The sequence below is a fragment of the Candoia aspera genome, chromosome 2, assembly GCF_035149785.1.
Source record: "Candoia aspera isolate rCanAsp1 chromosome 2, rCanAsp1.hap2, whole genome shotgun sequence".
In the NCBI taxonomy this organism is placed as follows: Eukaryota; Metazoa; Chordata; class Lepidosauria; order Squamata; family Boidae; genus Candoia; species Candoia aspera.
This window is the reverse complement of record NC_086154.1, coordinates 96665208-96690440: the sequence shown is the minus strand read 5'-3', so window position 1 is coordinate 96690440 and position 25233 is coordinate 96665208. Positions and strand designations below refer to the sequence as shown.

General features: G+C 40.7%; 1 protein-coding gene across 1 annotated transcript; it reads right to left on the bottom strand.

Moving 5' to 3' along the window:
• Window positions 1-5399: 5399 nt before the first annotated feature.
• On the bottom strand, window positions 5400-22676 carry CCNJL (cyclin J like). Its single transcript, XM_063296482.1, has 5 exons — window positions 22578-22676; window positions 12524-12734; window positions 9783-10082; window positions 6559-6718; window positions 5400-5859 (listed from the first exon to the last, which is right to left on the bottom strand). The coding sequence occupies exons 1-5, from the start codon at window positions 22653-22655 to the stop codon at window positions 5412-5414; spliced, it is 1197 nt and encodes a 398-aa protein (XP_063152552.1). The 5' UTR covers window positions 22656-22676; the 3' UTR covers window positions 5400-5411.
• Window positions 22677-25233: the final 2557 nt, after the last annotated feature.

The following is a 25233-nucleotide window of genomic DNA, read 5'->3' as shown; positions in this document are numbered from 1 at the left end:
TTCCAGTGATGGGGAAGGAAGATGGTTGCTCCACATAGTCAGCAGTCATAGTTTTAACGCAAAAAAGAAAGTTTACCTTCCATTGTAGAAAAAAAATCACAACTTTCAAGAAATGTAAAGAAGATAGAAATTCCTGTCTGTTTAAATGTTTTCAGCATTAACAGTGGGCATGAGTGTGTTTGTGTGGAGTGAGTCAGAGAAAACTGAATTTCAGCACAAAGAGATCCAAAGTGATTTAACTCAAGTGATACTTGAGTTTAAGTATGTGTCCTTCTGATTCCTCCTAAGAAATTCCATTTTTTATATTTGTGTATATGAGTCCAGAATTCATAAATATGCTATCAGGTGTTTTGATCTGTACAAGCTACACACATGTCAAAACCTGAGGCATCTATTTGCTAATACCCCTGGTTAGGAATGTGCTAGTCAAAAAGCTACACTTTTCATGGCTAAAAAATTGCTCAGTCTCTACTAGAGGTTGTGAGAGTTCAGTGTGCTTTGTCAGATGTTCTTACTGTAGCTCGCAGCTTTCATAGGTAATTAGAATTAACATTAAAAGAAAATAAATAAATGCTGGCCCTCTCATGATTAACAGTATTCAGTTTCCAAGTCTTCATAAGCTTTGTACATCAGAAGAATCCAGTTTGCTCATCATAATGTGATTTGTCACTGTGATTTATTCAGTAAATAGTAGTTGAGCAGACTACTGTATGGTTTGGTGTGATGTGTAAATCCAGTCATATTCTTTCTCTAGGAGTAACATATACTCAATCCTGAGCTCTCTTCAGATATAAAACATCATGGTGTTAGATCCAGAGAGTTTACATCCAGCTGCATTGTTTGAATCAGCCCCTTGGCTGATCATCACATTGCCTCCAGTCTAAACACAGGATGTAGAGCCCTCAGCAATAACCTAGTCAGGACCCAAGTATTATTTCTTTAGGCAGAGCACAGGTTTCTAATTCGCCCTTCTCCCTGCCATGGCGGTAGATAAAATTACGCTATACCACAGCCAGGGACAATTCATAGGCTCTAATGTTCATCTGTTCCATGACTCATCATGGGGTTCCACATCGATCTATGGACTTGTTTGGAAGGGTGGCTAGGCATATAATCCAAACTCTGGAATCAGGGTCCCACATGTGCTTTCCTTCTGTCAATACTGGGTTTTGAACCTGCTATCTGCTGGCAGTAGCATGTTTTATGCTCTATGCTTTTTTATATTCTATAGCGGTAATGTCACTTCTTCACATTTTCTCCCCATCTTCACTTTTTGCTAGCATAGCGCATGGTTTTAATCTCCTCTCAGGAAATAATTGATGCAGAAAAAAGAAAGAGCTTAATTGGTCAGGTTCCAAACAAGCTAGTCACTTGGTAACTGTTCTTTCTGGGAAGCCTAATTTTTGAGAAGAAATTCAGGAAACGTATTCCTGCCTTCTGGAATTACCATTGCTAGCTTCTGCATTTCTTCAAATGTCAGGAAACCATATACTGTCTAACAATCCTTTGTTGGATAAAATGTTATCAGCTTAGGCCAAAAGCCAGAATCTTTGAACAGGCATGAATTGGATAAGATAGGATTACATTCTCCTGATTTTTTTGCAAATCTTTTAAATGAGTTGATGGCAGTAATGGTGACATTAACTATCTATTAGAGTCACATTACATATCTGGCAGCATTTTTCATCGACTGACATTACCAGAGTTTATTAACCTAAATTCCACCTACAGTACCTTTTACACATCTATTTCTTCACTAGTGCCTAAGCCAGACTGCAGACAGGCCTTACCTGATTTGACATCTGTCCTTTTGCCTTCTTACATTTCTGGCTGCCATAGTTGAATTTACAGCTAGACATTGGGAGGAGGAAAGTTCTGTGCAATTTGCTTCCACTGCCTCTCAGCTCAGTCTCCTTTGTAATATGGTTCTTTGTCACTCTCCGATCTCCATATGCACAAGGAAGTATCAGAGTTTTAGTTCTTGAAAGAGCATGCCACATAAGGAAGCATAAATCCCTCTCAAGTGACATGTCCTAGAATGAAGTGCACAGACACTGTATAAAGAAGGGGGTGCGAGTTGGCCAGAAACTTAATTCCCAGTTTTGCTTCCAATTGGTTCCAGCAAACCTCACATTTGAAACCCCACTAGGAAGGACATAACTTTCCACATACATTTTCAAGCATTACTTACAATTTAGTAATTCTTCCTTTTATCTCCTGAAAATAGGGACACCATGTAAGCAAAGCTTCTTGGCTCTACAGGGCTCAGGAAAGTGTACCGTTATCTCCCCCACCCTGCTCAGATTCTGGAACTAGTTTTTTTTTAAATTCATAAGCTGTTCCCAGGTATAATGGAGGATTGATAACAAGTACACTAAGGCATCATGAATAGATGCTAACTTCAGTAAGCTAAAAAGGGTTTACTGTTTGGTAATAATTGTTTCTGAGTAGAAATTCTGGAGTTGCAAACATACATGAAAGGTGAGAAGACTTTGCATTCTATTTAGAAGTGCTCTCTTGCATTCCTGAGATTACTTAGTTCTCATCAGCTATGAGCAGAATTTAATTCCTTATTTGCACAACTGAGAACTGCTTTCAGGAAACTAAATTTGAAAACAACTCCCAAGTTCTTTTTGATTATAAGTGACTCGGTGAAGTCTTGCACATCTGTTTGCAAAGTGGAGCTAATCAGAGGCCAAAACCGGTTAAGTGGTGGCTCTCGCAGGGGACATGTGTTGCATAGTATGTATCTTTGGAATGGCAATCTTACAGATATTCAGCAGCATCAAAAGAATTAGTTGGTTCAGAGGCCTTCTCTGTTGCAGTGCCTGCTGTCTGGAACAGCATTGCCCAGAGATCCATACGGCTCCCACCCTTTGAAAACCTGGCTGTTCTCCCAGGCCTAGGAGTAGGGTGGTTGTTCAGTCTGCCGTTTTGATATTTGGTGCTTTGTGTGTGTCTCTTCCTGATGTGCATGGCCTTTTTCTTTTTGTCTTATTGTCTGTTACTTTTTACAGGGTAAACTACCCAGAGTCATTTGGAAATGGGCAGCCTCTAAATTTAATAGAATAAATGAATGTTTGTCTCCTGCCATTATGAACTTCTGTAACAGTTATGGAAGAACTGTGAACGTTTGATTAAAGGGTACAGCAGAGCCTATGAAGATTATGAGTCTCCACAAGTGGACAAGACCATTAAATGTTTTGTGTTTATTCAATAAACTTTCTTAAGATGGAAACAGAAAATTTCAACATGCAAAAACACCTTCTTTGCAGGGCTTCATGGAATAATCAGACTGGATTTTATAAACTAGGGCTTCTCCAGTGGTTTTCACACAATTAAGTGGTTACTGTCTGCTTAACCATACACAAAACCTTACAGATAAAAAGTTATATATAAATACATAAAAGATAAAATACAAGTCCAGATACAATTTTTGACAAAGATGTTTCATTGAAGTCTGTAACAAGGAAAGAAAATCCGAACGGAAACTTTTCTCACTCTTATCTTGCTAGATATGTTGTCATCAAAAGGGGGACAAGCCCAGTCTGCAATATACTTTAGCAGTACTCATCACCAGACTTTCAGTAAAAAGGAAAAGATTTTCTCTTACATTAAAGCAGCACTCCCTTCTTCAGTTAAAAATTCTTCACTCTCCCCCTAAAAATTATAACTTAAAGCAAAATGAACAAGTAACATTTTACCACTGCACTCCCCCAACAACACAAACTCTAGAGCAGTTTCTCAGCCTGGGCAACTTTAAGATATGTGGACTTCAACCCCCAGAACTCCCCAGCCAGCGCATGGGGAATTGAAGTCCACACATCTTAAAGGTGCCCAGGCTGAGAAACGCTGCTCTAGAGATTTGAAAGAATAAAAGCATATTGCACATAGTGTTATCGCAATCCTGAGAAGCTTTCCACAAACAATACTGTCATTCAGTGACAATAGCTCCACATCAAGTGGCAAATTCACACAGTAGCAGACGTCTTCAAAATATTTTGAAACTGGAGCCACACAAATCTAGTATGAAACTCACTCATATAAAATTGTTTAAGGCCATGATCCTAAGGTACATTTGTATAGAACTATGAAGCAATGGGGCAAGGCAAAACTTGGCAGAAGCACTGTCAAATCAACATATTCAGAAGAGAATCAGTGGTGGGGGCCGGGTACTTTAGCCCACCCGTTTCCATCAATTATTCTCTGCAAACATTACTTCCTCCCCTGTTTTCCAGACTTACTTCCTAATTCTGGAGTCCAGCTAGAAGGGAAAAAGTCAACGTGCTGGAGAAGCATTTGCAGAAGGAGATTAGCTTTCTTTATCATGTGTGGTTCATTCCTTGTTTTGAATGCTAATGCTCAAACTAAACTGTAACTTAATGTTATTTTACATATTGTCTTGAAAACTGTGCATGGCAACCTGCCTGCAGTGGTCATCTATAGGATTACTCCAGTTAGTGTCTTTTAGGAATGCAAGTTTTTAGTTGTCTGATCATTTTCTATGACTTTACACTCCCTTATTCACAAAACTTTTAAGAGTTCCTTTTCTCTTTTAAGAGTCCTTCTATGTATATTTTTGTCTACTTTTCTATGTCATCTTGCAAATTCCTAACATCCTATAGTAAAAGGCAGCAATTCCCTCAAATACTAAGGGATTTCACTATTTTTCTCTACAGCGGATTGCTTCAAGTAAACATTAATCCCTGATAAAACTCGTAAACCATTTTTTTCCAACAAATGACTACTTGCGACATAAGGCAGCAGCATCTCAAACATCTAGAGGTACTTTAAAAAGGCAAAAAAAAAAAAACACCACTTTACATATGAAACCCAAATGGTGCTTAGCCTACTAAATCTTCAAAGAGGCCAAACTGATTCTCTCCCTTTTTTCATGTTTAACATATTGCTGTGTGAATCTTCCAATAAGCAACAAGGAAGATTCTTCATAAAGTATTCCATCAGAGAGAGAGAGAGAGATCAAGGGGGGTCCAACAAACACTGGCCTTTTTAGCATCAACAGAATGTTCCAGGGCTAAAAACTGCAAGCACCCACCTGCCAACTTCATTAGGGAAGCTACTATAAACAAGTGTCACAGGGAAGCAATCTTAGAACAAAAGTCTGTCTTATGGCAGAAGCTTCTCCAGGTCTCCCTCACTCAAAATGAAGCCTGGCAGAATCTGGGAATGGTGAGGTATATTTTTGCATTTCTCTCTCAAAAGCTCGCCTTCTTACAAGGCACACGTATTGAAAAATCAAAATTCATTTCTGAGTTGGACCGGCTTTGTCCAGCCATTTCTTCACAGAGTCCCTGCTGCTAGTGTCAAGGGCAACCCAGTTTGTGTACCCCAGCCTGTGTTTGGCTGGCAAGACGTCCTGCCCCTCTCTAGCTCCCTTCTTCCACAGGCGCTCAGCCATCAAAACAGCCTGCTGTGTATGAATGATGCCTGCTGAAGTAGCTGCTGCCGTAGATCAATGAGAGGCAATGCCTGGCTTCTGTCGAAATGGCAACCTGCATTGTGATTGGCCCTTGGACAGACATGGTCTGCAAAACAGGTTGGAAGTTCTCCTGCAGGGCAGAATAGGTACACAGTGCACTGTTCCCTGAGGCGAGGCCACTGGGTCGAGGAGCTTGCAGGGAGTCCCGATAAGCAGAGCACAGATCCTGTATCGGGGAACAGAACTGCGGCAGGATGGCCGAGGGCTGGGCCAGGGGGTGGTACCGTGGCTGCTGGAAGAGAACCTGAGTTGGGGTCTGAAGGGCTAGGCTTTCCATGACTTGCTGCTGTGGCTGTTGCAACAGGGTCACACAATCTTTTTCCTTCGTGGCTTCTCTGGGGTCCTTACTGTGAGCTTTGCTAGAAGAAAATAAATCGAGAACATAGTCACACCAGGTTTTGTAAAGAAATGTGAAACTAGGGCAGCAAAATAAATGAACTTCCACAAAACAACCTGTATGCCACTGGGGAAAAAATTAAAATTACTGAATATTTCACTGTTTCAATAATTTTATTTACAACTGAACACCATTTATACTCTCCTGTTTCAAGTTCAGGAAAGGGAAACTAATCAACCAGAATTGATTTTTTGTGTTAAGAATTTATTTTAAAAGGTGCCCATCAATTTGCTCATGTTGTAAATATCTACACAGGGATCTATTGCCAAAACTGAGATAGTACATGTATTATATTAACACATTGCAAAGGTTTGGGACAGTGGGAGCAACCTGCAGGAACCACAGTCCAGGAGGAAGTGCCACAGGGTGGATTCTTGGATCAGGACAACCACAGATCCCCACCCACACACCAAAATTTTATTTCAGAATGCAAGCGTAAATCACTGAGGAAGACTCAGTGGCAATAGCAAGTCCCTTTAACTAACTTGCAAGTATTTTCAAACTACTGTTTTGAGCCCAGGAAAAGCCACAATTTCTTCAAGGAGAAGCTAACAGACACGGAGCCCTCCCCTGCCTACTTTAGATCCAAATATGGCATCCTTCTGGTCTATAAGACAGTGTTGGCAGTCAGGAAAATGGCCCACTTCCCTTCAAAACTTACCCAAGCATGAGTTCAATGCAGGGAGCAAGATGTTCCCAGGAATAACATGTCAGCAGCTGGAGCTGGGTAGTCCATGAGGGAGAGATCTCAAGGTAGATGCGGGAGGCACCCACACAAGCAGCAGCAACCACAGAAGGCCGAAAAGAGAGAAAAACGTGATCTGGAGGGGGGGAGGGGAGACCGACAATTAAGACTGCTGTTTAAAAATGAACGAACTTTGAGACCAAACTCTGATTAATTTGCAGACTTGGCAGGAGGCCAATCATTTAGAAAGGTGAGTCACCTCTGAGTACTTCCTTTTACCTGGTTCACTCTGCCTACAGTCATCTCTTGCTTCTGCCTACAGTGGACCTGGCCTCTGGTAAACTAAGATGTCAGAATAGCATGAGCACGAGGAAATTAATACTGAGATGTCACGTCTGTTTGCAAGCAATGCCATGGAAAGCTACTGAGATCTTTTGATATGCTGGATACTAACTCAGGCTATGAAAAATGCTCTTAAATAGGCATTTAATTTACTGCTGTCTTTAGACCTCGAAGACTGCAAGCATGCATACTTAAAACACAAACCCAACCCAACCAAACCCTCACGCTGCCCAGACAGTGATGAAGTCCTAGAATGCCCCGCGAAGCCAGGGCTGCTTGAGGAATGTGTGACATTTCACAACCCCCCTGGCTGAATGGAGGAAAGTGAAAAATGGGATGAAAGGTCTGCCTAAGCTCTCCCTGACTTCAGTTGTAGTGGTGCCCTGATCAGACCACTGGGGATTTTAAATTTTGCTTTCATGAAGGGTGGGGGAAGGAGTTGACAGCCTTCCAGTTTCCTTTGCAGCACTGGAAGATGCTGAAATCATCATCATCATCATCATCATGTAAGATCAGATGCAAGCAAGCTAGAACAGATGAAAGAAAAGAAGCAAGACCAAAGAATGCCTGATCAAGAATATTACCTAAAAACAAGGAAGATCAAGGAAGCACTGGAAATAATAAAGCAGCAAATAACAGTCATAGCCAGAAGATCAGCAGATACGAAGTCTGAATTGCACATTACAGGCAGAATCTCCAATTTCAGTCGAATCAGAAACATTTCTACTAACCCATCAGTGGAGAGACTGCAATGAACCAGTTAACACCTGACAAAGAAGAAACAGTGCAGTTCTGGGCGCAGCTATGAGACAACCCAAAGAAATACAACAAGAATGCTGCTTGGATAAAGGAGGTGGATAAGAATAAAAAAGCTGAATGAAAAAACTTGCAATAATAGCAGAAGTGGTGGAGAAAGGGGCAAGGAAGATCAAGAATTGGTCAGCACCAGGTGAAGATGAACTGCATGGTTTTTGGTTGAAACATCTGACTGGTCTGCACCTACACATAGCCTAGCAGTTTAATACCATACTGCAAGGAGGTCAAATTGAAGTTTGGTAAACATCTGGCAAAACCTACCTGATAATGAAAGATCCAACAAATGGGGCAGCACCAGGCAACTACAGGCCAATTGCCTGCTTACCAACCACTTTCAAATTGCTAACTGGTGTTGTAGCTGGTGCATCCAACAGCATCCAGTTGAAAACAAGCCTTTTCCATCTGAGCAGAAAGGAAACCGCCCAAACAGCAGAGGACAAAAGATCAGCTCCTAATCGATAAGATGATTTTGGAAAACTGCAAAAGAAGGAAGACCAGCCTGAATGTAGCTTGGATTGATTATAAGAAGGCATTCGACTCCCTGCCCATGACTGGATAATCAAGAGCCTAGAAATAACAGGAGTCAGTAGAAACATCAGAAGCTTTGTGCAAAGATCAATGGCACAGTGGAAGACACAGTTGCTGGTCAATGGTGATAGACTGGGAGAGGTTAACATCAAGAGAGGACTCTTTCAAGGAGACTCACTATCACCACTACTGTTTGTCATGGCACTGATTCCTCTGTCAACAATACTGAAGAAGTCAGGCCATGGCTGTCAAACATCAAAAACATCTGCCAGGCTATCCCACCTCCTTTACATGGATGATTTGAAATTGTACAGAAAAACATCATCTGAATTGGAATAACTGCTCAACACTGTCCGAATATACAGCCAAGATATTGCAATGGAGTTTGGACTGGACAAATGTGCCAGCCTTACCATCAAAGGGGAAAAATAGTGAAACTGAAGGAATCAAGATGTCCTATGGAAATAACATCAAGAATCCTGATGAAGATCACTACAAATACCTGGGCATCCTTCAGGCTGATAAAATCAATCACACAGAAGTCAAGGAGAAGTTTAGTAGTGAATACATCATATGAATGAAGATCTTGAAGTCCAAACTCAGTGGTGGAAATACCATCAAGGTGATTAACACCTGGGCAATTCCAGTCATTAGATACACAGCTGGAATAGTGGACTGGACTTGAACTGAACTAGAAGCCCTGGATAGGAAGACCAGAAAAATAATGACAATGAATCATGCCCTTCATCCATGCAGTGACATTGACAGACTCTACTAATGATTCTGTCCCTTCATTTCACAGGACAATGGCAATCATGTGATATGAGTAACTGCACAGGAGAATAGCTGACTTAGTGAGTTGTGTCCTATGAATACCACCAATGAAATTAATCTTCAAGCAAACATGCAGCCAGATCACCCTGCCAATTCTTCACAACAAAGAAAGCGCTATTTGTGGCTTTATGTCCTTTAATAGCTTAGGAAGAATTGAGAAAATGGGTCTTTAGCTGTCCTCAAACTTGCATTACCTCTAAGTTGAAAGGAACTCAAGAACCACAACTTCCCAAAGTTGTGATCATAGAATTGGATCACGGATTGATGAGAGTTTTTCTAAAATGGCTGGAGGCATGACACTGCCTCCTAGTGGCCTCTCCTTCCCATTCTCACACTCCCCATTTTTTAAAAATGTGCTTAAAATGTTCAGTCTAATCCAGGGTTTTCCAAAGTGATTAATATTACCCCCAAGAGTCGATGGGACTATCCGAGTGGTTGTTATTATTATTCATAGTACTATTAGTTAAAGTAGTACTCATTAAATTATTTTCATGTCTGGGGGTTGATGAACACTCTGAAACTTCATGAAAGGGTTGATGAACTGAAGGGTTTGGGGACCCCTGGCCTAATTCCTTCCTGTGACATCATGCCTTCCTTTGGTCCTCAAGAAGATTAGGAGGCTAAACTGAGGCCTCCTACACCTCAATTATTGCTCACTCTAACCAAGATTCAATCATTACCTTGCAATGAAGCTTCTAGGAATGAATGAGAGTATTTTTCCATGATGGCTCTGAACTTGGTGACAGATGAGATGGGCCAGCCTTTGTGGAGGTCACCCTCATTGACAGAGGCAAAGAGGTAGTAGTCAATGTAGTGCGCTGGGGTTGGCAGACACAAATTCCAGTTGAAGCTCTCCAGGAGCAACAATTCCATCTTCAGCAGGTCTTTTTTTGTAAGCACTAGGTTAACGCTGCACATGTAAGTGAAGTTGTTCAGCAATTCTAGTTTGGGCACTTTGTCTTCCTTCTCTTCAAATTTGCCTATCGTAAGGAAAGATTAAAACACTGAGCTTGATTCAAGGCCCACATCCATCCTACACCACTATACTATATGTTTAAACCAACTGTAGATTCATTGCCACTAGTCTTCATGGATACAAGAGACTGGGAACTTTTCTTTCTGCTATTAAAACAAACCACAGTTCCACTGTGTCTGAATTTGTAGATAAGATGGATCTGAGACCATGTTCTGCCTTGTCCCATTAAACAAATCCCAGTTTCAAATTCAGGTGTCATGGGTGAAACAGAAGGAAGAGAAGGAACCAATATAGGTTTGTTTTTGTAGCATGAATTTCTTATGCTGGCTAAACACAAGTGTAAACTCTTAATTATGTAGCATCCTGCCCATAATAGTGCATGAATTCTGAAACATTTATTCTGAAATATTGCACCAATAATAGATAAAAATATAGTCTTCTTACTTTCTTTCTTTGGAACACTGAATTTAAAAATAAATAAGCTGTTAAGGTTTGCCTCGTAATTTCCAAACTTTCCATTCTATAAAATCCAAAGCAACACAAACACACATACTGGGGGGTGGGGGAGAGAGAGAGAGAGAGAGAGAGAGAATAAAACAGTAAATCATCAGCATCCATCCTCAAAAGGATTAGGGAAAAAAAGAGGCAACTGCAAAAACCCTTTGAGCCTCAAAGGTAATCCTGTGTAAAAATAAGGAGGTATGTGCAAAAACTATTACTTGCTAAACTCCAATCACCCCTGAATTTTTCTTGTTCACCATGGAGTCAAAACCACATGCTGCTGCAGTTATCCTGAATTAAAAGTATGTTTGCTTACTACCCACCTTATTAGCATTTTGTATAAGAAAAAGCTCACATTCTTATGTAAAGGTATGCTGAGTAGACAAAAAGATTCTACCCCAAAAGTTGAGAAAGAAGTTTGTTAAAAATAACCAAGCATTTACCAATTTTTCATTCTGTCTAACCAATTATAATAAAAACAAGCTAAGCTAAATTTTGACCAATTTAAAATTCAAAACTGAAGCAGGTGGCTAGCACAAAAATGCAGGAAAAATTCCTAACATTGCCTTAGAACTACTCCGTATCTATAGGATTGTCCACATACTAATTAGGCTAGGATAAACAAATTGAAATCTATTTCACCAAGAGGTTTTAAAAAGCCAGGATTGCTTAACAGTATGCAGTACATAACTGTATATATACAATACTATATACAAATTATTTAAAATTTGATGTATTGGCTGCAAATGCATTCTTCATTAAGCAATACTTTTATTTTTTATTATATTGATATCAAACAGTATTTCCCAATCTCAGCAACTTTAGAGGTGTGGACTTCAACTCCCAAAATTCCCCAGCCAGCACCCCCCATGGCTGGGGAATTTTGGGATTGAAGTCCATACCTCTTAAAGTTGTTGAGGTTGAGAAACAACTGATATAGAATGCTTTAAAATTTATCAGATATGATCCAGATAATTTAGGACTGTTACAACTGGCTTGCAAACAGTCACTAGATGGGAGCAAAGGTTTAGCACTTTCTGGATCACTTTGCGGCTATCTAGTAGTTGTCCAGATACTTGCAGCCCAGATCTGGTATCTCAAGATAATTGGTCATGGCCACCAATCTTCCAGTTGGGAGTAGAATACAGAGGGCAGACAACAGATACCAAAAGACACAACCCTCTGATCCTTTTGCTTGCTTTTGTTGTTTTATTAGCAGTTGCTTATCTCCCTTTCAGATTGGTCTTTTGGAATCTAACTGCACCAACAACCATAGGGGACACCTCCTTAAAGAGTCTGCTCAAAATGGCTTTGCGTTTAATTTCTTTTGTACTGTGACAGCTTTCCAATGAGGAACTAACAATCTGAAAAAGTCAATGTCTGTTACATCTTTGAAATACATCTGTTTAAACAATCTGTTAAAATGTCAGCATTACTTGACTAACTCCTTTAGGACTTACAGAGATGTGTTGCAGTCTTAGAGTTTGACGAGCCATGGAGGTGTTTGCTGACTACAACTCCCAGCACTCCAGTCAGGATTGTCAACAGTAAAAGGGTCTGGGAGATGTTCAGCCACAAATACAAGGTGAGCTTAGCTTCTGCTTTTGGTTTTTCAGTATTATACTGGGTAAAAACACCTCTCATGGCATTACGGTAATATCTAAAGGCCACCACACTGAACACACAACATTCTCTAGCATAGCTCTGGTTATGCTGGACTGTAATTCGAACAATTGTTTCTGTGCAACAAGAAGCTGAAGATATTGCTTCAAGCCCAAAGATTGCTGAGATTCTGTCGCAACCATCTACTAAGATAATGATGATGATAATAATAATAATAATGCAAAATTTGTATTGGCTTTCTCAGTGCATTTGGTAGAAAACGCCCTCTCCCCACCCAAATCTTATTGCAAGATTTCTGTATTGACAGGTAAGGTGACTTACTTGCAAGGAGAAGACATGCAATTGAAATGACATACAACTGCTTGACAGTGACATCATAGCGGTCCATAAAAAGGTCCAGCAAGTAGACAGCAAGGTGCCGAGCTGTGGGACAAAGTTGGCAACGGCTGCTGAGGACAGTAAGGAGGTGAGCAAAATAGCGTCGTCTTTCGATTTGCGGAGAATGGGCCTTGTAGACTGGCAGTTTCAGCTCCTATGGCAACATAAACAGAAGGGGGAAGAAAAGGGGTATTCAAGTGAATATCCATTTCAGTAAAGAGAATACCCAGATCAGCATGTACCACCTGTTCTGGCATGTATATAACAACTAAAGGAACACAAAATGGCCACACCAGCCATCCTGTCTGGATAATTAGGTGCTGAAAAGCAATTAAATTTACACTAACTGTTTGTATTCCGAGAAATAAGAAACTCGGGTATGGGGCGGGGACTTAAAAAAACAACAACAGCTGTTATGCTCTATATTAAGGTAAATACTTCTGATTAAGAAACAATACTATTTACCAAATCCTGTTTAGCAGTGGCATTTGATAATCACAGCCTGTGAAAACCAGGCTATGGACTAGTCTTTCTCAACTGGGGTTCTGTGACAGAGATTATGATAGAAAAAAAATAAACATTATTTTTTGAACTTTGTGCACCAAGCAACACTATAGCTCATAATGATGGGAATTTTCAGATAACACAACTCAGCTGCTGGCCTGCTACTCTGCTGTTGTTGTAAATGTCATAAAATGTGGATTGTGTAGGGTGGAAATGAACTGTATTATGAAGTTTTTGTATTTTTATGCAGGGGTTCCTTAAGACCTGAAAGTTATTTCAAGGATTTCTCCAGAGTACAAAGGTTGAGAAAGGCTGCTATAGACTAAGGGGATTTTCCTCACCTTCTTGTAACTATACAGACATCTTTTAAAAGAACACCCTTCTGTTCATTTGAAGATAGGACAAGGGGAATTAAAGGAATTAAATTCTTATGGATCAAGCACTGCCTAGGAAGTTGTTTGTTCTAGGTGAATTTTAGATCACCTTTGTGATGGTTTGTGACTCAAGCTGAAGCAAAGTCAGAATAGAAAGCAGTTTCGCGTTAACATGTAGCACTCTTGACAATGTGACTTCTAATTTTAAATTCACGTGCATTTGCTTCAGTGATTCAAAACTGAATGTTTGAGAACAAAAGAATGAGCTAATTAAATGCAGTTGACTTGCCTACATTTTTCAAGGGGGAGAAGGATCCTGGAAGGTATCTGAGAAGGTGTGTAGTTTAATTTCCCTCTCAAGACCAAGCTTGATGAAAACTGTTTCGCCAAACTTTCCAATTAACAGGAGTGGGAAAGGGCTAGATATTCATCCAGATCACAGAGAACTCAATTTCTAGAATCAGGGCATGCTGTGATGGCCACTCTTTATGCTGGAAGAACTAGCTGCACTCAAGCAGTTAATTTTGCCAAGGAACAACGCGGCCCAAAGCCATGCCATCAGCATTCTGATCAGATAAGACAACTGGATGAACAGGCTTCAATGCCTCTTCCCAACTTTCCACTCTAGGTTTGTGTGAGGCAGGGACAGCATGACAAGAGCAAGAGGATAAGACTCTTCAGTGGCATTACCACCATAAAAGAATGAAACAATTAAAATTTGAGGAATTCTACAGTTTTTTCAGAATACTAATTCAATTTTGCATAAAACGCTACTGCTACCAAGTCCTAAAATTTCAAATCTAGGTCCAGATATATTCTACTGTACTTTTTAAAAAAATTGGGCTAAAAATGGTGAAGTTGCCCTGTTTGTAAAGACCTGATAAAACGTCTTAAAGAAAAGGATCACAAGTAAATATTTATACCATGGTGAAGAGGACCCCATTTCCTCAGGTAAACATACTTAGTTATCTACCGAGATATACCAGATGGATTTACAATCAGGACAATTAGAAACCCCCACCAAGTCTTTGTTCAAGAAGCAAAACCAAATCAACACATTCTTTTTCAAGATGGAGTACCTTGCAGCTTCTGACTTGGCTGGAAAATAAAGTTGGATCCAAATTCACAGAAAATTGGCAGGAAGGTATTCTATAATGCTTATTCTATAGTTCAAAAGCCATTTTTATCTATCATCAAGGGAACATAACTTAAGAATGACAGTGAAGTTCACAGCTTTGATCTCTTGAAATGTCAACTATATACATGTACTACAACATACAAAGAGAACGCACTTCAATTTTTTAAAAAAGTAGCACTAGCAGATTAGCACAAGAATAATACTACAATTTAAATACTGGCTGGTTTATCAGACATCTCAGAGAATCACAGAATCATAAAGTTGGAAATGACCTTGGAGGTTATCTAATCAACCCCCTTGCTCAGTGGCAGGATCCACTAGAGCATCTGTGACAGATGATCATACAGCCTGTTTGAAGGCCTCAAGGGAAGGAGAACTCACTACTTTATTTGGCAGCCTGTTCCACTGATAGCTTGTACCATTCAGAAGTTTCTCCTAATGTCTATCCTGAACCTGCTTTCTCTAATTTTAGTCCACTACACTGTAGTGTTAGTCCTGCCTTCTTCAACAGCAGAGGACACATCTACTCATTCTTCTATGTGACAACTTTTGGATCTCTGTCAACTTTTCTGTAACATTCCTCAAAGAGTTTGGTTTCCAGACCTTTCACTCTTTGCTCAATTTTGTCCCTGTCTTTTTTGAACTGCAGTGTGCAGAAAGGGACACACTACTCCAAATGGAATCTGACCAGGCACTACTGTATAAAGTTGGAAAAATTACTTCCCACAAGCTGGTTTCTAGGCTCCCGTTAATGTACCCCACAATACCATTTGTAGTTGCAGCACAATATTGGTTCATGTTTAATTACTTTTCACAGGCACTACTGCCAAGCTAGGTCTCTGTCATCCTATACTTGTACCTTTTTCCTACCCAGATTAGAACATGATACTTCTCTGTTAAATTCCATTATGTTCATTTCAGCCCACTGTTCAAGCCTGTCTAGATTTTTTTGGAATCTCCTCTCATTCAGTGAAAGTATCAGCCACACCTCTCAGTTCTGTGTTAGCTGGAAACTTAATGTCCCATCAACTCCCCATCCAAACCATTGATAAAAATGCTGAATAACACAGAGACCAGCAGAGAGCCCTGGACACTCCCTTGAATATTTTCTTCTAAGCTAAAGAGTAATCATTAATGAGTACTCTTTGGATGCTGTTATTCGGCCAATATTAAAGATGTATTTATTTAAGAGTCTTATATGGTCACAACAGTGATAAGAACATGCATAAAAACAATAAAAACCAATACTCCCCCAAATAACTCCCAGGGTCCTAAAAACAATAGTTCTCCATATGCTAACGTTTGTATTTACTGGGCTCCAGCCTCACCTTATCTTAATGCCTGGGGAAAAAAAGTTTTTTAAAGTCTTCTGGAAGGCTAAAAGGGTGGGGGCCTGCTGGATCTCAAGGGGGAAGATGTTCCACAGGGCACACCTAATCTTTAATCCTAAATTATAGACAGTAGGTGTCATATAAATCAGAAACTATTCTTGACTGCTGAAATTAGATTATATTAACTGAAAGGCACATTATTAATACTCTACAATAAGATATCATACTTACAGTTAAACACTGGAAGGAAAATGGCTTATTGGATATAAGAAACTAGAAGAAAAATAACAGCCTTGAAATCTTCCAAGCCGCAGTATGTTTGTGTCTATGCAAAGAGATAATTCATCCAACCACCCTATATAAATCTCTATCCAACAGGCTGCTTCGGCCTAATATTATTATTTTTCCGATTGGATCAGCTCTCTCCACTCACTAGTCCAACCAGGAGGAGCAATCACAACACTAATCCTTCAAAAGTGTTATCAGTGTTAACAACCTGGGTTTCAGGCTTTGTGAAAACACAGTTTTGCCTTCTGCCAATCAGGCACTGAGAACATAAGAAAGGAGGGAGGTCTGTTTCTTTCTTCTACTTGCTTCTCCAAAGGTGTCAGGTTTCCAGCTCCACAGAGCAGAGGTACACAGCCAGCATTAGACAAAGGGTTCTACTTGGCTTTGGAGTGATGTGCCAGAGCCTGCATTTCAAATGCTGAGCCAGTACAAAACACTAAATTTGGCTTCAGTTTAAATTAAAATGAGAGGAATAAAAATACAGTTGATGAATACAATAATTTTCTTCTGTGTCATGAGAAATTACATTTTGGTGTCAGCCTTTTTTGGGGAAGGGAAAGCTCTGGGGCCATTCTATAATTTGTATACCGTGTCTCAGGAAATTATGGAAACTTAATCCCCTGCATCTGGAGGGCTCTGATACGAAGTATGAGCACACTACACAACCACAAATACCTAAAGCATATCCAAAAGGGAGTGGGACATAGAAATAATGCAAATGGGTGGTGGCAGCAGTGTTGGTGCAGTGGAATTCTTTAGTATCTTCAGATGTGGCGATGCTGCAAATAAATAAAATTTCAGGCTCAGATCTACCACAGTTGACCTATTTGTGATATTTTTCTGCATGCACATGGAAAGAATTAGGAATAATTTCCTATTGCAAGATCCTCATCATTAGCTGTTAGTTTACAGTGGTTTATAGCCAATAATGCAAAAAGAAATTTCAAGAATGAAGTGGTCCTTTGACAAAATCTGGTATCCTTTACGGGCAGGGAAGAACTACTTTAAAAGAAAAATTAGACAACCCTTTTAAAGAGACAGGCAATATTAGCATATATCGAAGAAGTAAATATTTAGAGAAATCAGACCTCTTAGGAGATTCCAAGGGTGGACTGTTTCTTAGTGCAAGTCACATTCATTATGCCACTGTATGGTGCAAGGAATTATGAAAGAAATACAGAGATATGTTCTTAGACAAAGCACACAAAACTCAGGCTTACCTCTTTTTTTCATATTTCTCCTTGAAAAGCCTAGCATGTGTGTTACCGTCAACACAATGAACAATGGAAAACCCAAGTCAAAGGAAGATGAAGGAGGGGCAGAAAAATGTGCAGCCTGCGGCCATGTGTGCTTTTGAAAGCACACCTGTGATGCAGTTTGCTCATCTTAATTGGGAAACATAAACCAGTTTCTCTTTTTCAAAATGCTAAAATGTTCTTTTCTCATGAAATATTGTCAATAAAAGGTTATGCTAATCAGCAGGCTATTTAGCAGCCATAATTCTGAATATTCCTGAAATACAAATCTCCACAGCAAAGACATAATAACACAGAAAATAGTTAAAAACCACCAGAGAATCAGGGCCCTCATTTATTCAGAGCTAAAAGGTGCATTCCCTATGCAGTTGCAGGGCCTCTTCTCAGGAATCTTTACAACTGCAGGAGATACGTAATGGACAAAAGAATACTCATCTTTCATTCAGTGCATTCCAATGCAGGTCTTATTGAGAAGGCCAGCTGTGTTAAGAGAGCTTACTTACCCCAAGGATTGCAGTGTTAAAAGGAACTTGACGAAGGACAGCCCAATGTTTGGTAGGTCAACTCAGAAATAGCCAACCCAGGGATCAACAAGATTTGGCCTTAAGTAATGATGCAATGTTGTAGTCTAATTGGTTGCTGTAGAAGTACCAGTCCTCACTTTTACCACTGTCGCCTCAAAACTGGCTCCTGAATCAGTGCAAATAATTTATCCCTACACATGCACCACATCTACGTACGACTTCAGAACAAGCCTCAGCAGACTGCTTCCATCATGTATGCTTAACTCACATCCTCTATACAGCTTTCCTTAACCTCAGGCAAGTTAGAGTACATCTCCCATCAACAACAGTAATAATGACCCAGAGGAGTAGCTTCTTTCAGACAGTTATTCCACAGATCCAAGTTCCACGCTCATTCCCCACTGGGAATAGGAATGATAATTCCATGCTTCACCCTCAAAGACATTTACCAGATTAACTAATTAACTACAGGATTGAACAGATAAAAAAAGTTATTAACTGGTAGATGATTCCCTGTTTACTGTAGTTTTAATGACACAAAGTTAGCAAAACACCAAATACATAAATAAACTGTTCAAGCCTGCACAAGAACTCATCATAATACTACACCATAACATGCTTATGTTTGTAATTCATCAGTCAATGGAAACACTTTGATCATAAGTTGTAAAGACAAATGTTTATAAGAGACAAGAATTTAATATACTTAATACATTGTGTTTCCCTATTCAGTCAGATGCTTCAGATTACTGAAAACATTTACTTTATTTGCCATTTTCATATACTGTCCTGCCCTGCTTCCAAAGATTCCAGCTGGATGAACATTAAGAGCTCACCTGCACTTGGCAAAGCTACCACCAAAATTAAGAAATACTGGGATGCACTGATGCTCTGCTCCTATTCACACTGTGGGAATCCCTCATCATAGCTGCATATCTGGCACTGAGAAAGGACTCTACATACATACAGTTATCCACATAGGGGTCTCTTGTTGATGATCCAAAATCTGCAGTTGGCTGGGATTCTCAGCTCTAAGGAAGAACTCTTAACATGTTCTAGGTGAGGGTAGGGTGACGCTAAGTGTGTCACCGCCCTTCATGACACAGCCCACTCACCCCTATTCAGTAACAAGGGATCTGTGGGGTGGGGAGTGAATATGCATCATTCTATCTCCATTTTATATATGATTTTCTCCCTTTTCCTATTTAGTCCAAGGAACACACATGTACTTATGCCCTATTTTACTTTCCTGCAGCCAATTATGTTGTGGGCAGTTGAACAACAGGTTCTTCCCAAAGAGCAATAAGGCCCAACCCACTCAATTATTAAGATGTTTTGCTTTTAAATAATGTTACTGTTGCTTTTTATGTTTTTCATCGTTTTGGTTTTCTTTTTACATAGCATCATGACAGCTGTTTAGCTAAAAGACAGTATATAAATATTCACAGTAAATGCTAAGAAAAACAGCTAATAGTTACAACCTAATCCCAAATGTACACCATAAAAAAGTCCAACCAAATCCCATAAGGTTTGAGTCTAAAAATGAGCTTTAGACTGGAACATTCCTTTAGTGCTTTAAACCCTCAGTTTTAATGCAACAGGGAGTTACCATTAATATTCACTCACTATCTGATTTCATTAAAGATTTCCCCAAAGAGTGGAAGAAAGATAGCCAATATTTTTAGCCTGTAGGAAGGTATTTTTGCAGCTTAGATTTTTAAAAAATCTTTTTGTTTTGCATTTTACATTTCAGAGAGTATACTGCAAGATAAAACTGTCTGAATTGCTGAATATTTAATCATGCATTCATGTACTTAGATACACTTTTCTTTTAGAAGGAAAGAAAAAAAAATCTAGTTAGGGCTACCAGATCTGGATTGCATAACCTGGACATCCAGCAGATGGCAGCATGGAAGTAAGGAAAACTATAATGGCATCTGGTGGTCATCCAAATTTTTGCAGACCAGTCATGGTAGCCTTATTTTTAGTACAGGTAGTCCTCGCTTACCAAGTGCCTCGTTTAGCAACTGTTTGAAGTTATGACAGTTTAAAAAAACAGCTTTGTGACCAATCCTCACATTTATGACCATCACAACATCTCATGGTCATGTGACTGCCATTCAGGCACTTCACAACCAGTGTGTATTTACAACAGCTGCAGCATCCCACAGCCACATTATCACCATTTGCATACTTCACAACCAGTTCCTGACAAGCAGAATTAATGGAGAATGTGGAAGCAAAACAAATAAGTCTTGTTCACTTGATGTCTTGCTTAATGACCAGGGTGATTTGCTTAATGACAATGGGAAGTGACATCGTAAGCCTGTTGCAGTCACATGATTTTTTGCTTAGTGACCAAGTTGCCAGTCCCAATTGTGGTCACTAAGCATGGACTAACTGTATCATTCTCCCACAGAAAGCAATTCTTGCCACATTTACTCAGAAGAAAATGTAAATGTACTTAAAGAAACCCCTTCATCCATACAACCCACAGTTGAGGAACATAAGATGGGTGGCCATGTAAGTCTTTTACATAAATAAATAAAACCTCAGCTGCACACTTATCACACTGTTTGAAACTATACTAGCTGAAACAACTATACTCATCAGTCCCCAGGAAGATTAAGACCACCAGGAAGGCCACTCATAATGATCCACTTGGGGATGAACAAAGGATCTAGGAGTAAGACATCCCAAAGGCAATCCACACCTCCACGGCACAATTAACAGCCATTCAGGTGTAGGGACAATGCAACCACCCTGGAAAACATATATGGGGTCCCCTCACCAACCTTTGCCCAGACTGAAGAAGCTGCTTGGACAAGCAGCGAAACGTTTCTATCAAAAAGAAGGAAATCCAGTTGCCATGACTCAACCTACAGACAATTCCACCTGGATGACTGAGAATCTTCATCGACATATACTAGCAACTTCAAAGTGCAGGGATTTATTTATTTATATTTTATATCCCGCCTTTATTATTATTTTTTATGTATAAATAACTCAAGGCGGCCAACATAGCTAAAACACCTTCCTCCTCCTCCTTTCCTCACAACAAACCTGTGAAGTGAGTTGGGCTGAGAGAGTGACTGGCCCAAGGTCACCCAGCCGGCTTTCATGCCAAAGGCAGGACTAGAACTCACGCTTTCCCAGTTTCTAGCCCATTGCCTTAACCACTAGACCAAAATGGCTCTAAACTTCAAAGTGCAAGGATGTTATGGTAGTGGCCTCTTAATTATATAACTGCTGTAGAATTTTGCCAAAGGAAGGAGCACAACCTTAAGGAAAACTCTGTTTATTGCAACCATTGGGTACCTGCTTTAGAAGAAAGAGGGACCCTGAACAATGGAAAAGCAGTTTTTTAAAAAAATAGAATTTGAGGGCTACAAAGCAGACTATCCCAGGGATCTGATTGGCTGGCCAGTTTGGGGAAGCTGGGCAGGTCCTTGTCAGTTTACCTGGGGTCAGTTCTATTGTTAGGCAAAACGGGCCTTTCGGGAGGGCAGCAGAGCTGGGGAAGCCCCTTGTTAAAGGAGATGGAATGTTGATGTAATCAGGCTGATGGAGGATGGACCCTTAAGAGTTTCTCCCTGTTGCAGTTCCCTTATAAGGGCTGCCCTTGGGCCGTGCTGTGAGCTGGTGGAGGCTTCTATGCTTTGGTCTAGCTGGGATGGCAGGGGGCCTTGTCTGGGGTAGGGAGGGTCAATTTGGGGCTGATGGGATTAGGTAAAGAGAGGAACTGGGTTTGACCTTGATCATATCCAAAAGGGGGGAGGGGCACAGTCTTCATTTTGTTCGTCAGGTTTTTTTTCCATTACTGTACATTTCTGCTGCTTTACACCTTACTCTGGTGCAAACTTGTGATTCAGCTACACCTATGGCAGCCACAGCCAGCAGGACTGCAGGTGATGAATGAATGTGTAAAAAGGAAGATGACCTTGATAGAGACATGCAAGGTCCGTCGCCAGGGTGATGTGGGGGAGGGAAGGTGCAACACTGCCCACAACAGACAGACAATTGGACTTGCAAGTTTCTGTTATTATGGCCAATCATCACAATAAAGGTAGCTTTAGTCTTCTTGTGCAGTTGATTTCTTGGTCTGGTCTACCTTGTGGGGCTTACAAACTCCAACTGTGCTGTACTCCCTCCCTCTTCTTATACTGTATTCCAGTGACTTAGGAAAGTGCCTGTCTGGACCGCTTCCAATTATTATCTCTCTGTTATGGACTTAAAATATGTCTATAACATATGCCCCCCCCCTTGCCCTGGTGACAGATCTTGCATATCTCTCTAAGTCATCTTCCTTACTACATTATCTACTGATATATAAGAACAATTTATAATCTGCTTGTTCCAAATGATCTTTCCTGAGTGAGGTAGTTGCCACGTGAGTTCTGCTCTCAATAACTTCAAACCTGAAAGCTTAGTTTAATTTCAATCATGCTTTGAAAATACTTATAGTTGCCTGAGTCTTTCTTATTTGGAAGTCACTTCGGGAGGGCATCTCTCTAAACAGCAGGTTGTACCTGTTTTGAACTGTAAAGATAGAGAAAAGAAGGAAGTGGTTAGCTAATCTAACCTTTAGTCTCAAGGTCTGGTGAACGTCTGCTGCAAGGTCTCCTTTCCACCATGGCTCTTCCATCCTTAGGCTTCCCATCCAAGGAAAAGTGAGGGTGAAACAGGCAGCACCTGCAAGGTAGGCAGAAATCAAAGTAAATTAACAAATGAAATATACACACGTTTAAACTTCATCCACTGTTTTTACAAAACCCCACATACTCCTTTGTAAAAGGAGCCTATAAGCATATTGCAATGTCACAGCTTAACCAGATACAGGACATGGCTGCAGATTTACCTATATAGTCCCCCCCACCCTGAAAATAGCTCAGTCCACTAAACTTCTCTACAGCTGGATGCCCATTTCAGATTTGTACCTGTGCAAAAGGGTTCAAGCAGCCTTGGCCAACCTCAAGCCATTTTATCAGCACCTTACCTGCCGCTCTGTTTTTGCTCAAAACAAGAGCAAAGAGATTTCGATTGGAATACAAGCCATTATCGATTTTCCTCTCCTGACCGACTCACGCCCACCTTCTCTTCGGCCTGTCGTGGGAGACGGCACCGATTTCCCAGGGCCCCAACTTTTTTTTATGTTTTTGCAACAGAACTCAGCAAAACCCGAGGTGCCCCGATGCCCGCCTACAAACGGCGATTTTCACACCTAAGTCGCTTTTTCCACATCTGATTTGAAATTGCAGAGAATCAAGACGGCATTTTCCCGGGCTGATTTTACTCTCTCCCTCTCTTTTGAAGTACAAATTGCGTGGAACTTTTCAAAACTCCGCGGACTGAAACTTCTGACAAGCCGCCCACAGACTCCATATTAGCGTTACCTTCGCCGATCGCCTGCAAAGAGACAGTCTTTGTCCTTTCCTGAATCCGACGACTTGCAAGAAAAATCCTGCAGCCCCGAAAAAGGGAGGGGGGGGGTCAAGGATTCCCCCGTCCGCCCCCGTGCTAAGCACGGGAGGGAAGGTCGGCAGTTGGATGCATGTGTCAGGAGTGCAAGGCGGAGGGAAAGAGGATGCCTCCCCCGCCCCCAGACCACCTCGCGCCACAAATCTCGGCTCCGGCTTGAAGAAACGATCTAATTCACTGGTGAGGTTCCACACCGGCTTTATATACTACGCACGCGCACACCTTCCGCCCGCTGGGCCTCTGGTCGTTGTAGTCCTGCCCCGCTTCCTCTGCCTACACTTTCCCCCTTTATAATTGCTGGGCCTCGGGCCCGTGCTGGGTTGGCTCGCGCTGTGCGCATCCTGGGGGCTCATTTGTTCGTGGGTGGCTGTTTCCGATGTGTCCTGAAGCCGCCTGGGCGGTTCTGTCGCTGTACCCCAGCCCATTGTTGGCGCCATTCTCCCATTTCTAAGGGATTTAGATAGAGCGTTATCAAGACATTGGATCTTGCCCGCTTGGGCGTGAATAAGGACAATGGTTTCCCGTCCCTCTCAGATGCTATTCATTTAGCAATGGGAGGATAATGGAATTACCACTTATGACTCCTGGGGATGGTCGCTCAGTTTCATTATCCCCACCCCGAGTTTTGCTTTTGGTTTGCTTTGATCTGCTCTGCTTTGCCATTTCAATGCATAGCATTGTATTTGACTCCCATTAGTCTTACAGGTGTGACAGCAGTCAAGGATCTTAAATTAATATGGACTATGCACATTTATGAAACAGGCTGCTATGACAAAGAATTATGGGAATCGATCTGGCAAATTACATGAGTTGTTATGTAAACAACTGGAACAAAGTGCTCCTAAAAATTCCAGAATATGAACAAGGGTGTGGAAACCTCATTCTATTTAGCCTGCAAAAATTAACAGTGCTTCACAAAGTGCTTTATTGTACCTTTCCTCACACTAATTCTGAACAGCAGATCACTACTCTTTTTCTTTAGAGAGGTGTTGGAAACTGCTTGAGAGAGGCAATACTATATTGTTGGTTTGATGCTGCAGTGTTACAGTATTTTGCTTTTAAGGGCAGAAAGCTGAGTGGCTAATGAAATATCAGAAAAGTGTGCTCAGCATGAAGATGACATGTTTACAAAAGCTCAGCTTATTGAACTCTTGTTAACTGCTGAAGGCAGTGACATCCAGCGCTTAAGGATGGAAAAGGGAGAATAAAGGCAATCTATGGCATATCTATCACTGTTAATCTTGTTTGGTTCCAGACAGTGGCCTCAGCAGGTGGCACTTGGAAATTCCTAGGTTGTAGGGTAGACCAAAAAGTTGAAAAAGTCTGTCAAAATCCTTTCATACTTTTGTCAAGAGAATTTTTGTGAACAAGTCAAGCTCAACTCAAGGGAATAGTCACTTTTTAAACAAATCTTAAGTTTGACTTCACACAGTGTTTCTTAGGAATTGTAGTTTGATGAGCAAATCGTTAACTTGCTAACAGAGATCCTTGACCCACATTCCCCAGGGAAAGGAAGTGGTTGTTAAACCAGATGAGCCTATAATGCCTGGCTTTGTAGCTTGGGTTAGGCTTCCCTATCTTGCTGGGAATTCTAGATGTTGTCATCTCAACACATCAAGAGTGCCAGATTGTAGGAGGCTACCTGATGTTATGTTAAATGTAGAGAACCATAGAGATGATCTTGGAGAAACTGTTTGACATCCATTAGAAAAACATTATTTAAGTGTAGGACAGGAAGAAAACATTAGAAAGAAACTCAA